The sequence below is a fragment of the Neodiprion virginianus genome, chromosome 1 (assembly GCF_021901495.1).
Source record: "Neodiprion virginianus isolate iyNeoVirg1 chromosome 1, iyNeoVirg1.1, whole genome shotgun sequence".
NCBI lineage: Eukaryota > Metazoa > Arthropoda > Insecta > Hymenoptera > Diprionidae > Neodiprion > Neodiprion virginianus.
The window spans coordinates 34,432,014-34,446,396 of record NC_060877.1 but is presented as its reverse complement, the minus strand read 5'-3'; the positions used below and the strand labels follow the sequence as shown (position 1 = coordinate 34,446,396).

The following is a 14,383-nucleotide window of genomic DNA, read 5'->3' as shown; positions in this document are numbered from 1 at the left end:
AAGACAAGGTACGTTAAAATACCGGTCGGTAACCGATTTGCATAAACTGTCCAGACACCTCGAAAATTAGATTGAAAAAACCGCAAATGTAGGCTTCTTCAGGCTCTTTCTGACCTTGCTTTCCAAAAACCGTAGAACGACTATAGCTATGATTTCATGGCTGAAAAATGGCAGGCATTGGCTATAGACTTCAGCGTGCCGCTAAGGAAAACTACGCAGTATTCTGCTGTACCGCCACGATTCTACATTGAGTTCCCATAAGACAAGTCGGTAAGTGCAAGGTAGTGGAATTTCCCTCAAACCCATCTGAATCCGGCAATCCATTTCGAAAAATAACACAAGAACCCAAAGCAGTCCTCATACCAACTCATATAAACTATATTTTCAGTCAACGTCAAGGGAAACTAAAACGGAAACTGTACGTAGCGACATCTAGCCGATGGATTGCATAGCTGCGTTGAAGCATCAGATGAATATCCATCTAAGCCGTCGAGTTTCGAACTGGCGGAGCTTCATTGTCACTGTCAGGAATAGTCTAGATTGTAAACACAGAGTTGCCTACTCATCTCTGGTAAACAAGTGTCTCGTTTCTATCAGTTGTGTGACTTGAGTGCTTTTTTTCAGTTCGATTATTTGTTGACAGAAAAGAAACAATGGGTGTGACAGTGTGAGTATCACGTAAATAGCCTCACAAACAGGTTTGCCGTCACACTTGTCACGGCATGCTTCGCATCAAATAATCCTCAACCTCACGTTTGTTGAACGATTTTAGGTTATGCGGCTTTTACGATTACCGGCTATTGCCGTTGAAATGTACCACACCTTGATATTTTGCTACTTCAATCTGTCGCGCAATCGTATTGCGGTTATATTTAACGTCTTAATCTCAAAATCGAGGTCCTAGCAGAGCTTCCAACTTCGAATTATTCTTTGTTCAAGATTGATTGAGCAATGTTTCTAACTTCGTGAAACCTAATATTTCAGGCTACAGCAATTTCCCATGTCGGAGAACCGGACCGGCCCCCAGACGATCGAATTCCTCACAAAGCGAGTCGTCGCCCTCGGAGCTGTTCAGACAGGGCAGTTTCTGGTCGATTGCGAAACTTACCAATCGGTGCCTCAGTTAGGTGAGTGGCTGTTCGATTTTGTTTTAAATTTGTCTTAAGTTCAGTGACTCGTTGGAAAACATACATGAGCAACACATTGATATTGTTGATTGAGAAAACTTGAAAAGGATTGTTAAAAGAGAAGGGGATCCTTTTCCGTTAGAATTCAGTGTAGTTCGTGTGATTTCGTAGAGATGGCGCCACTACGAGCTCTTGCTGATGAATTTTCAACTGTGGGAAACGTGGGGATTTCTTCAAATCTATTGATCCGAATTTGCCAGGGAATTTAAATTGCTGGTTGTGTTCTATTGAACCTGCAATTGAGATAGGTTTATCATACTAAGTAGAGGCTGACGTTCGCTTTTAGTTCATCTTCTTTATTCTATTTAAATAACTTTCTGCTATTTGGCTGCAACATAGTATACACATCTCTATACAAACATACAATTTCTTTCGCATTAGTTTGACACTCTAGATTAGGCATATGTATATGCGCTTTCATCACTTTCTACAGAGGTACAGACATAAAATGGGCAATTATTCTTCCTCTTAACCTGCATCTGTCAAAGTTTAATTAAGTACTGCGATATATTGAGCTTTTTAGCTTGGAGCAACAAACTGATATTTATTTCGGCAGGACTATTCATTTTTTAATTATTCAATTTGTGCTACGCATTATCCATCATCTTCACGTCGATCTACCGTACATAGAATTTATATGATCTACGTTACATGCCTGACAAGTAAATGGCAACCTTTACTTGATTTTCGTAGTGTAGTTTTTGATATTTTACAACAGTCAGGTACCATGAAATCTTCCCGGCAGCATTACACTGGGAATTTTTCTAGTGTCAGCGTAAATCCGTTCGGTTGTTTTCGATTGAATTTCGCGACACGTGATACATACAAGATACGATACAGTATTCAGACAAATACTTCCTTCTATTAATTACTGGTACATTTAACGAGCAAATTTCTTCTCTTTTCCCTTTCTCTTTCGCATCACGCGCACAACTTATTCAATTTCTTAAGCTTAACAACAGTTGGTTTTATTATTGTCTAGTTAGCGAATAGGCGTATATTATTAGAAACATGGCTACATCCTAGGCGTTTTTACAAAAATATTAAATCTAGCAAGCGAAGCTAGAGAAGTATTTAATTTATCTGATTTTTCTTAAGTCGTTGCACATTTTTGAAAATACATTCTGATATTTCTTTTTTGATAGATAGAATTTATGATTTTAATAATGTTTTATTCATTTTTTTACTCACATGGCCAGCATTGATCATATATATATATATATATGTGTGTGTGTGTGTGTGTGTGTACGTATAATACGATATATTTTTGAATATATAGTTTTTATTGTCGCGTAATATTTTATATTTAATTGTATATACGTATATACGTTATCTCAATATAGAAGGATTGTTAGAAATTCGTAAAATACTACAAGCATCTCTGACGTATAATATTCATGTTTTTTTTTTACGATAAAAAAGTGGCACGCTTCAATCGTTATCTGACGGTTGATTTAGTTAAAGTTTTAAAGTACAATTACACACGCGCTATCGCACAGAATATATAATTCAAATATACCCTTGTATATGATATTTGTACAATTTTCAATATTGTCAACTGGGTATAATAGATGATAATAATAAGAATAATAGATCTTCAATTCACAGAAGTGCATACTGCAGATTTTTTTTTCCCTCCCGTCAACTTATTAGTTATACAACTACGGACATTCTTTTTTCATTCGATTATTATTGGAAATGTAACGTCTTGCTGGAACATGTTGGTTCGGTGTTGTTTTTTCAAAGCGTTCTCCAATTTAACAGTATTTTATAAAAATTATATATAGATCCTCGGGAACGATAAGGTTTTCGAAAAATTATACATTGTTTGATATGAGGGTAAATAACTCAAATTTACGATAGCAATTGTTTAAAGCATTTTCAATTTTGATAATTCACTTCGTACGGTTTCATATTTTTTTTATCCCACTTTCTTCGTGAGAATTATTGAGCGAGATTTTAATAGTTTTACAATTATCATTCTTCGAGTATGAACAATATTTTCGTGTTTGAAAGAAAAATTTGTTGAAATTATTTGTATTATTGATTGCAGAGATCTACACCGTATAGATATTGCCCTATCGCTACACATCTTAAGTACATTTTTCTTGCTCTTTTTCTATAGCTTCGTACATACGGATTCGAAAACGCTACTTAATTTTATCAATCAAGTATTCAGATATGGCAGGGATATGATTCACGGATTCAGAAAAAAATATATTATACATACTGCAATAACGAGACGCGATAATTTCACGTATCAGAATCATCGTGGCTCTTGTTGCAGTACCGCTATACGTTATTAATTATACAAGTAATAAGCTAGTTAGCCCGTGATTACTTTTACTATCAACTATATAAAAATACAAAATTTCAAATGCAAATCTCGCGAGATTTTTCTCTACAAACTGCAAAGGAAGGCTTAGAACCTTTTTTTTTCTCTTCTTTTTATCAGTTGCACATGGTTATTTTGATGCGATATATGTATACGATTGTATACTTATTATATATATATATATATTTCTGTATAATTATTTCTTCTTTCTCTGTTTATTATCCTTGCACGATCTGCATTTAAGTATAGTATATATATATTTGTTATTTCTATATACGTGTATTTTTTAAGTATATATCGAGGGGGGGGGGGATTTTCCTAATTTTTATATTTACAAAGTTTGGCAATATAGTCTGTATTGTCATATGTTAATTCTATTGTTTCCTTTTCCTCTTCTTGTCGTCTTAAAAATAATACGTGATATAGGCTTCACATATATACTTACAATCTAAATATATCGTATAGTATAATATTATTTATATCAAATACACCGTACTACAGTATTGTCAAGATTTCCGAAGTCAATTATGCTCGTCATTTCGCGCGTACGATCAAGAGACAGACAAGAAATTTTATTTATGCTTCATTTCTGTTGCACGCTAATAAAAAGTCCATGCAATCGTACGTATATGTTTCATACTTATATCTATATCAGGGTAATACATCGTTTTCTTTCGACGTAAATATTTTTCGCTTCGCTCCAAAAATGTAGCAAATAAAAACAATGTTTTTATACTTTTCTTTTTGCTATAAATATTGGTCGAGAGGTTTTAATTATCAATTGAAATTACCGTAAATTCTGATGAACTAAAAATTAGTTTTTTGACAAATCAAGATTATCGATTGTTGGAAATTCACGATTAGTATTGGTGTTTTTTTTTCCTTCTTATAAATCTAGAATTTTGAGATAGTAGAAAATATTGAATCAATCAGGAGCAAATAACTCTACGACCCTAATATAGACGTACAGCCATATTTTAATACCTATGTGTCTACCAATAAATATAGATCCATAGGCAACTCTATTAACGCAATCTAAGAATAAACATGTATATATATATATGTTCACGAAGTACATATTATTATATATATCTTTCTAAATACTTATCTCTCCGCGTATACATATTTATTAAATATTTAATTATATTTAATAATATATATGATACGTAATATTGTCGTGGTTTTTATAGGAAGGCACGATGTATGGAAGTTCTGCCTATACAAATAGTCGCTTTTTAGTCTACAAGATCAAAATTAAGATCCATAATATAGAAATTATAGAAGTTTGAAAAATTCCTTTTTTTTTTCTTCTCAATTCAGGCTAAATACAACTGAGCATAAAAATATTTTTCCCCAAATAATGTCGTTAACTTCTTCAGATTTGCGTTTTTTTACACATATAACTGCCGAAAAATACGCGAAACGATATATTTATACATATGTAACGAAAAGAATTTGTTGTATTTACGTATTTTTTTTTTTTTTGTTTTTTTTTTGTATTTTCGGGTTGTATCCTAACCGAAGATAAAAATTTGCCGATACAGCGACATCACAAGTAGCAAGTTTTATAGTAAATAAGCGCGACCGTGTCCTTACCGTATATCCTGTACTCTCTCTCGTAGTGAACCCGACCGGGTGCATAGTTACCGATTTCTCTTGACAAACTTTTGTTCAGTCTTGCCAGAGTGCGATGAATCCTCTCGTTGTTTTCGGCCTCGTCGCGATTCCCGCGCCTGGAATTCCTTCTGCAGGAAGAGTTCCTCCTCGTCATGTACGGAGGATAAGTGCCCTGAGTCAGTATCCTGTCGATTTCCAACGCGGTCAGGTTCTGCACGCTCCTCGGATGCAGCCGTCTGCAGTTGAGATCCATACTCGGCGTCCTGGCCGAGTAAGAGAGTTCCTCGAATCCGTTGCTCCTGCTCCTCCTGGGGATCGTGGCCGAACGAATTCCGTCAGCGTCGACGTCGCCCCGGAAGTTGCTCGAAAAATACTCCTCCGGGTCGTCGTACCGACGTTGAGGCGTCTTCCTCGGGGTGGTTCTGCAGGCCACCTGATTCCCGCAGCTCCTCGACGTCTGCGGGCGAATATTAGCGTCGATTTCCTTTGAGGCAAATCTCTGACGTTGAATTTCTTCGAGGATTCGGAGATTCTGGGGTATGTTCGAGGCGCGAGTGGCCCGTCTCAAGGCCGCGTCAACCTCGAGAGGTTCGTTTCTGCGGTAAAATCGTCGACCCTGCGACTGCAGGTAGCTGCCAAAATCACGGGCGAATTTACCGGTCTTCTCGGTTACGAAGCCGCAGTAATCGGACAGCTTGCGATTTCGCTCCGGGAATATCGTCGAGTAGCTCAAAGCCGCCGTCCGCGTTTCGACGCCGCCTTCTTCCGACGGCCGACTTACGTCGTACAAACCCTGGGGGTGGTGCATGTTCGGATACGCGCAACCCGGCAGCGGTTTTCCCGTCTTTTCAAGGTTCGACAGACCTCCCGTAAGGGAGGCCTTATACTACCGGGCTTGAGCGTAGTCGGGATTCATCTCGTCCAGCTGCTTGCCCTTCGTCTCGGGCACGCAGCAGACCACGAAGCACAAACCGCACACCGCCATCGCTGAGTAGAGCCAAAACGCACCGTGAAGTCCGAGGTCCTGCGGGTAGTCGAGAGAAGGAAAGATGACGTTAGAAGGTCCTTGGAGAGGGAAGCGAGTTCGGGGGATAAGATAGAATTAGGTATGCTATACCTCTTGGAAATCGACGAACAGCTTGACTCCCAGAAAGGCACAAGCGTAGCTGAAGCTCGTACTCAGGCTGGAGCCCAGGCCTCGATACTCGAGGGGGAACAGCTCCCCAATCAATAGCCAAGATATTGGCGAGATGCCCAAAGCCAGGGCCGTCGTGAAGACGAGGACGCAGAGCAGAGGTATCCAGTCGTACTGTCCCGTAGGCACCACCTCGACCTGCGTCAAGTGGGATAGTCGTACCTTGTCGTAGTACGCGAAGCTTCCAAAACCGGCCAGCGCCAAGGACATGAACACCGTGCTCGCTATCAGCAACGGCAACCTGCCGACTATGTCGATGAGGAAACCTGGAAGTTGAGAGGGTGGGTCTTTGGATTAGAGAAACCCTGTGAACACTCGGAAGTATTGCGGTGCAGACTTCCAAAGACTAGAATTTGGCGTCGATCTAACATCATCCAAAAATTTAATACCCAATCGGTATCTGATTTCAGTCCAACACCATCCGATGTCAAAGCAACACTACCAGATGCTATGAAACCGAGCTCATAACAAAAATTGTCCTATAGTATAGTTGATTTGTTAAGAAGTGCAAATCCATTTTACCTGAAAGCAACGACGCGAGTAGCTGAACAATTCCGATGGCGATTGCTGCCCAATGTGGGTTCATGCCTCCGAGTGTTTGACGGAATATTGTCACCGCGTAGAAGGTGAACGCGTTGGCTCCGGAAAACCGTTGGAAGAACATCAGGCCGCATGTTATGGCAATGGGTTTGTAGAGGCGTGGGTTTCTTATGCTCCTGCTGAGAGTGAGGCCGTACTGCGTTGCCCTCGCTGCCGAAACGTTCGTCTTGATGATCTGCGTGGAGGTGGGAAACAGACAAGTAGGTAAACCCTGCACTCGACCCTTTTTTTACCATCGGACACAAGATCGAATGACGCTCGTTTACCTGCAGCTCGTAGCTGATGTCGACGTGCGGTCCGCGCAGCCATTGCAGGCTTCTGGCCGCCTCTTCATCCCTGCCGTTTAACACCAGGTAAGATGGTGTTTCGGGGATGAAAAGAGCCGAGATGAACAGCATAAGCGGCGCCACTGCTACCAGCATTGCGCTTTGTCTCCAGTTCAAATACGCCCCTGCGATGTAAGTCAGTAACATTCCGACGTGACCGACAACCTTCAACACCGCCGAAAGACAGCCTCGGATTCCCGGGGTAGAAATTTCGGATATGTAGACCTGGAATGACGAGAGGAGACTTTGTCTGGGTTGCAGGTCGATGAGGGATCGACGAACGTTTTCGCTGTCTCTTGACATTCGAAATTTCCTACCCCCAAATCTGTGTTCAGAAACGTTTCTTAATACGGCTTAGAACTTACTTCTACCCTTAGTGATAAACGTGACTTTGATGGCTTAAAGACGGACTTGTCTTTCAGAGACTTTTTATTGAAAAGACTGTACCCGTCTGTGATTCGCAACGAATGCTCATTTGGGGAGGAAAACGTTATTTGTTCGTTCTTTTTTTTCTTCTTTCCTTTGGATTACAACCAATTAGGGGAACGATATTTAGCGCTGCTTCAAGTCTCTCGTGAGGAGTTGGAAAAAGAAACAGGGGATTAAAAAAATAACGAAGAGGATAAAAAAAAAAGTCGGGGATGAAAAGATCCGAGATCAATGCAGTGGAGGCGATGAGGCCTCTTCTCGACTGGCTTTTATCTTCAATTTGTTGTTTTTACCGTACCTCAGATCTCAGTCTACTTTGTTCATCCACTTTCTCGATTTCGATACATTTATTTAATATTATCCTTCATTTTCGATTTATTATTACAAACACTGCCCGCGCACCGAAGAAATGCAAAAATCGAAGGAGCCGTGAATACAAATTTACCCCGAACGTAGATAATATATCTTTGTGAAAAAGAGCTTCCGCTTCGCGATATTTTATCATCGAGCTTATCAGCGACTCCTCGGAGAAGGAAGACCGAGGAGCCCCTTGGGTCTATTCTCGTTCCCCGCGTTTCTTCAGCGGCGAAATTTTGAATGACTCTGACTTGAAAGAGACTCTTTCTTACCTGCGTCACCATCATGATGATAGAGCAGCAAAGGCCCCCGATCAAGCTGGTAGTGTATATCAGCTTGACCGTCGGCGCTACCACCGTCAGGACCCAACTTGCTGTCAGGGGCAGAGACGTTACCAGCAAAGCGAGGCGTCTTCCTCGTCTCAGTATCCACCCGCCGATAATGGCGCCGAAAAAAGCGCCCAACATCGAAAGCGAAGCCACCCATGACGCCTGTTGTTTCGTTACGGTGAAACCGGGCCTTGCAACATAATACGTGACCAGATTTGTTTCTTTTTCTTCCATGCGTGTTTCTCGTTTTCACGAATTCTCTCACGTCCTAGGGTCAGAGAGCTTTTTGTCGGTGCCGCGCTCGCTCGTCGTATATGAACTATCGGGGAAAATGTCTCTCGAATTTCTCCGAACATCCACTTTGAAAAGTCTTGAGAAACGTTGACGACTACGCAATTCTCGGTAAGAGAAATCACTCGAATTTACGCGTGAATGTCTAATTTGTATTTCGATTCAAGTACGTACAATAACAGGAACTCGTCCGAAGTTCTACTTGAAGCCCATTTAGTCAAGCCAAAAGAAATTACGTGTGAATTTACATTACGTCACTTAACGTCACTCTGGTTCCTCCTCGAGTCTTGAATTTGCCGAACCCCAACAAAATACATTTCAGAGAATTGCCACCACGAGTAAAAATTGTAGAATAAATTTCTCGCCTGGGTTGAATTTTCAACTTTGATTTACAGAAACTATTCGTTCAACTTTATAATATATTGAAGTGCAGCGTACTCACCATGTTTGATTGTGATGCTCCTCTTGGAGAGAAGCTATCGCCGGTGAGGTGTAACCTTTTGCTAAACCAGCAGCGAACGATCCCATGGAAACTGCCAGCGTTGCCCATACCTGAAACGAGTATAGTCCACAGTTTTATATGCACACGTCAAGCGTTACAACGCTCGTTAAATTTTATGGATATTGGCGCTTTCCGTTTTTATCAGCGAAACGGAAGAGGACGTTAAAAAAAACATAAAAAAAAAATGAACGGGTTCTGTTGCTTCCCGAACGACGACATTAACGAAGTTTAATCTTTTATACCAGGGCCCGTTCAATGGAAAAAATTGAAACCATTGAATTCAGCGCCGAATGCCGACTGTTTTGTGACTTCTTAAAACGGAAAAAGGAGAAGATGGGTAGAAGGGGGATATTTTTTTTTTTTCGTTTGCGTTCAGTGAAAATACTTTCGATTTCTTTATTTCTTTTTATTTATTCATTTCTCTTGTTTCGTTGTTTTGGAGTAGCCAATTTTACCGCCACGTCTTGTCGATGTACGACCGAAACGACGTTCTGAACTGTTTCTATTGGCCCTTCGCGTCTCGCCCTTCATCCGAACGTGTCTCGTGAAATTGTATCGGGGTTTCGCCGTCCGCCGACAAATTGCATCTCACAAATTGAAAGCCCATACATTCATACCGTGTTTCCATTCATATGTATTATACACAACTCCGGACAAAACCTCTGGAATACTAAATAAACATTCCTCAACGCCTCTTGCTTAGCTGCGGTCGGTTTTAACCCGCAATTTTCAGAAACATTTTCCTCTCCACCCTCGTCATTTATCACGGGTATTATATTTCGGAAAAATTGAGACACATTCTCGGAAGTAAATCCGAGACTTGAATAATAACGGTTGTATTCGTACGAAATTTAAAGATTGAAATAATTTATATCGCGACTTTTATGTCGCGTTTTAAAAGTATTTTCGTCAATTCCTTTTTGCGCTTTTCACCGGAAATTTTCTGCCTTTTCTTTTCGCATTTCTCTGCGACTCTTTCATAAAATCGTTTCTCGGTATGTACTTGGACGAGGGAAAGGGAGAGAAAGAGGAGATTCGCCGTATGGTGCCGGGAAATTTACAATGTTGGATATGGAACGGGGGAACGACGTGGCTCTTTCGGCCGGATTTCATGGCTCGAGTCACGCCGGAAATTTTCTATTGAGACACGACAGGTCTTTTGTTACGTTGGTCGCATTTTGTTCGAGACTTGACTCAAATTGAAAAGCGACCCCGGGGTATTAAGGCACCGGTCCTTTTAAACGCAGATTCCCCGAGTCAGTCTCATTCACGACGAGCTTCAGGATCATCTCGTATTAAATTATAGGGCCGATATTATCACCGATAACATTGTCCTAGATCTGGGAAACGAATTGGGCGTGCTTTCATCGAAATACAATGATGGTCCGTTTAAATTTCGGATTTATTATACTATATGCATTATACATATATGTCATAGAACAATAGTCGAGAGGAGTTTGCGATTTGGGAAGCTGTAATACTTGGGGAAGAAATCTTGGGACATAATCGCAGATGCTTGTAAATTTCGTTCAGAATTTCGCGAAACTTTGATCAAAGTGTAATTCAATTTTCACAAGCAATTCGCAGCTATGTTTTTAGCGAATTGATATTGCGCGAAGAGGCTTGATTCACAAGTCTAAGAACGAATCTTGACCGGAATTTATACAAAAAAGGTATTCTCGTCCAATCTGTGATTTTGCACGAGTCTGAGATCCATTCACGTATTCGAAAAAATGGTAGGAAATTAGTATAGAATTAAATTGGGGCAATATATTTTGAGAATTTCTTTTCATACCCAACTCAAAAGATGATGATCATCTTTGAGCCTCGCCTACGTTCAGATATACATCGGGAGTGTATATTTTATACGGTGAGAATAAAAGAATCGAGGATATCTTGACGATGACATCTGTGAAGCAGATGGCTGGAGAGAGGGGGGGATTTATACCGAACGATGGAGTCGGAGAAGCGGCTGCGAGGTGCCGGTCTTTTCACACACGCGCATGCGCATATGTGAGCACGTGTATCAAAATGTGAGAGAGCCAATCTGTAAAAGGATGTCAATTGCACCTGCTATAAATTCTGCCAATATTTCCTGATAAATTTCTATAAAGGACGAGATAGAATCGAACGTGCCCCACCTCATCGCGTATTATACACAAAGCACATTGAATTTACAAGCGCGCGATTTGGTCTTGGCATTAGAAAAAGAACGTATCCATTTCTTATACGAGTGTATGAAAATCAGAGAAACGAAAAACAATCAGGTAAGATTTTTTCCTTTCGATGTTACAAAAGTAGCAATTTAATTTCACTGATTTTCAAATACGCGTATATACCATATTCAGATTACAAATGGATGACGTCGTAACTGTCCAAGTTTGCAATCCACCGTTTATTTGCTTCAGTTTTTGTTGACAATTGTCTAAAGGAGAAGAAAAAGTGTGATCCAATTATTTTTAGCCCCCTTCCAGTGTAATAATCGTATAAATTTTTTTTTATTCCCCACGTATATAGACCCGTTTCAGCGTTCAGTTATCGTATAATATGTGAAATAAAAATTGTGCACAATTACTACCGCGGTGCGTGCACGCCTGCATTCCACCCCGTTGAAGAATTTTAAACACTCGTTTCATTGTCATTCCTCGCGACGTTCACCAAGTTTGCGTTGCGCAACATGCACACCGTGATATACAAACATTCGGAATTACATAAAAAAAAAAAAAGAAGAAAATTCGAGGTATCATTTCTCACCGATTTGCATTATATGTACATTTGTATTGCTCATGCGTGTTACATATGTATATAAATTACGTGATGCGATCGTACATTTATGAAGATATGGGTACAACAGACATTCTTCCCATGGTGGCACGTGCTTGCGTAGCTACATGTGGGACATAATTACAAAATTGCCGTGTGAAACAGCGTACTTTTTCACCCCGTTCGTTCACCTCTCCGTATTTTTCTGCATCCCCATCACCGGCATTAACTTACAATCAGCCCCCGACCAGGGCTAATGTGTAATTTTCCAAAGGTCACGCGAGTTCAGATTCTTGTGTAGGTAGATTACACGAACAGCTGTTCACTTCTGTCGAATGGAGAAAAGGATTTTTTTTTTTTTCCCAAGAGTTATAAAATATCCGATAGCACTCGTAACGCTCGAGGAGAACTTGAAAATCTGCAATGGTATATCGAAAGAAGGGGAAACTCGATAACAAGAAAGAAAAAATTTTAGCAAACTTACGAGTTTCTTACAAATATCAATTTCCTTTTATTTTCACGTAACAAATGTTACGCTATTCCACTTGATAAGCGTAATTATCAAATATTCTTTTCCGGAAAGTGGAATGAAAATTAAAAAATTGAAATCGGCCGAATGATCAACCGATTTTTTTCTTCTTGATATGATATGATAACAATAATACTGAATTTCCAATCCGAGAACATCGTGCGCACGAATAATGCGTGTCGGTTTTCATTGCCGAGTTCCCGGGGTCCTTTCGGAATTCCGTCGGAGGTCCTGCAGGACTGCCTGGCGAGTGCAGGATGGTAAATTGTGATTTACGTTGGGCCTCGGATCGGAGCGGGTCGTCGTCTCCGGGTATAATTCATCCTCGGCGATCTTCTCAAAGGTGTTATTTTCAGATGGAAAAATTCAGATAAAAACCTCGAGGTATTATAACTGCTCCGGCGTGGCCGACGAAGAGGCTTTGGAGGGATCGCGGAGCAGGTGGGTGTTTAATGCGGCTCTGATAATATAATCGATTACAAATATGTGCGAGTAAACATCGTTGAACGGATTACGGTGAATATGGATATACGTACAATATATCTATACAGTGGACGACAAATATTTATAGATCGTGTCGCGCGTATTCCGCAGTTAGGTGTGTGTATATATATATGTGTGTGTGTGTGTGTGTGTGTGTACGTATTGTATAAGCTGCGAGGAGGAGCTAGAAGCGCATTATCATTAGTATTGAATAACGTTAAATATAGCGCGATATCTTTATCCCGAGGAAATTATTACAGTTCTATGCATATTAGGGTGTTTGAGAAAAAAATTAATTACGATTTTCCCCGTGGCACACCCTAGAAAGTTTTTTTAGGTTAAAAGAAAGATTCACTTTTTTCACATTTTCATTTTTGAATTTGTGAAGAAACACGTTGCAGCATTTCAATTGTTATGTCTTTTCAAACATTTACATTCAACCCAATAATCACGATTCATAACGCAACGATATATCGGCCGGGAATCTCATTCTCCTAAATTAAAAGTTCATATTGAACTACAACTATTTTATAAGATCGAATTAATAATGAAAAAGTCGTCACGTACGCTTCTGAAAAATCAAAAGGAGACTTGATATTACAACTGTGGATCTTCTTTGTGAAGTAAATTGATATTATGATTGATGTAAGCAATAAAAAAAAATCTTATTAACGATACTTGATAAACTAAAAAAATTGTATAGAAACGAAAAATCAACTGAGCGCGATCTTCCACTTAAGAGGTAAAACGCTCATCTTTTCTTTGCTGCCGCAGCGTTGCAGCCTTAACTTGACGGCCTTTCATACACGCTTTTCTCTTTCACTCGATAAGGGCGAAGCAACGCCTCTGCAAAATAATGAAATATATATCATCCACCTCCGATCGTTAGGCGTTAAATTCAATCGATGATTACCGTGCTACAAAACATCAGTTCCCTTCAGCGACATCCTCGACAACTTGTCATCCAAGAGATAGATACCTTCCACTTCCGTCTCTCTCTTTTCACCTCTCGAATCGATTAGCGGTATTTAATACGCTCCGGGGGAAGTTAAAGGATAACATACACGAGAACGCGGTGCGACTTGTTTTTTTTTTTTTCTAATTAAACATGTTATACTTGGTGCCAAAAGTGCTCTGTGTGTGTGTGTTTGTATTTTTGTTTGAATCGTTTTTTACGAAAGAAACAAACGTAACAAAGTGCCGAATGTGTGATATTTGTAAGAATAAACGTTGAATAAAAGATGCTTACGATTTCGTTTTTGGTTCCAGCATTATTGATTTGGTGAAATTCAATTTGATACTGATTTTTCCACATTCTAAACTGTGTTTATTTCACTATTTTTCTACCTGTCTCCAGTATTTCTATTATGCGAAATTACTGTGCAGCACCCGATATGTTTTTAGCGAAAGTTGTTGGTTCGATCGACCCGATAAAGAACG

General features: G+C 39.9%; 2 protein-coding genes across 15 annotated transcripts in view; one reads left to right on the top strand and one right to left on the bottom strand.

Annotated features, from left to right (window-relative positions):
- The first annotated feature begins 501 nt into the window (after positions 1–501).
- Positions 502–14,383, top strand: part of LOC124310439 (mediator of RNA polymerase II transcription subunit 20) — a 90,265-nt gene continuing 76,383 nt past the window's right edge. The window contains exons 1-2 of the mRNA XM_046774393.1: positions 502–667; positions 985–1,127. Coding sequence (XP_046630349.1) covers positions 654–667; positions 985–1,127 — 157 coding nt within the window. The 5' untranslated portion in view covers positions 502–653. The remainder of the gene's footprint in view (positions 668–984; positions 1,128–14,383) is intronic.
- LOC124310435 (facilitated trehalose transporter Tret1-like) overlaps positions 4,969–14,383 on the bottom strand; it is a 67,981-nt gene continuing 58,566 nt past the window's right edge. For all 14 annotated transcript variants that reach the window (XM_046774388.1, XM_046774389.1, XM_046774376.1 and 11 more), the window contains 6 exons: positions 9,109–9,218; positions 8,319–8,565; positions 7,201–7,485; positions 6,857–7,109; positions 6,257–6,600; positions 4,969–6,163 (listed from right to left, as the gene is read on the bottom strand). In XM_046774388.1, the coding sequence (XP_046630344.1) occupies positions 6,026–6,163; positions 6,257–6,600; positions 6,857–7,109; positions 7,201–7,485; positions 8,319–8,565; positions 9,109–9,218 (1,377 nt within the window). In that variant the 3' untranslated portion in view covers positions 4,969–6,025. The remainder of the gene's footprint in view (positions 6,164–6,256; positions 6,601–6,856; positions 7,110–7,200; positions 7,486–8,318; positions 8,566–9,108; positions 9,219–14,383) is intronic.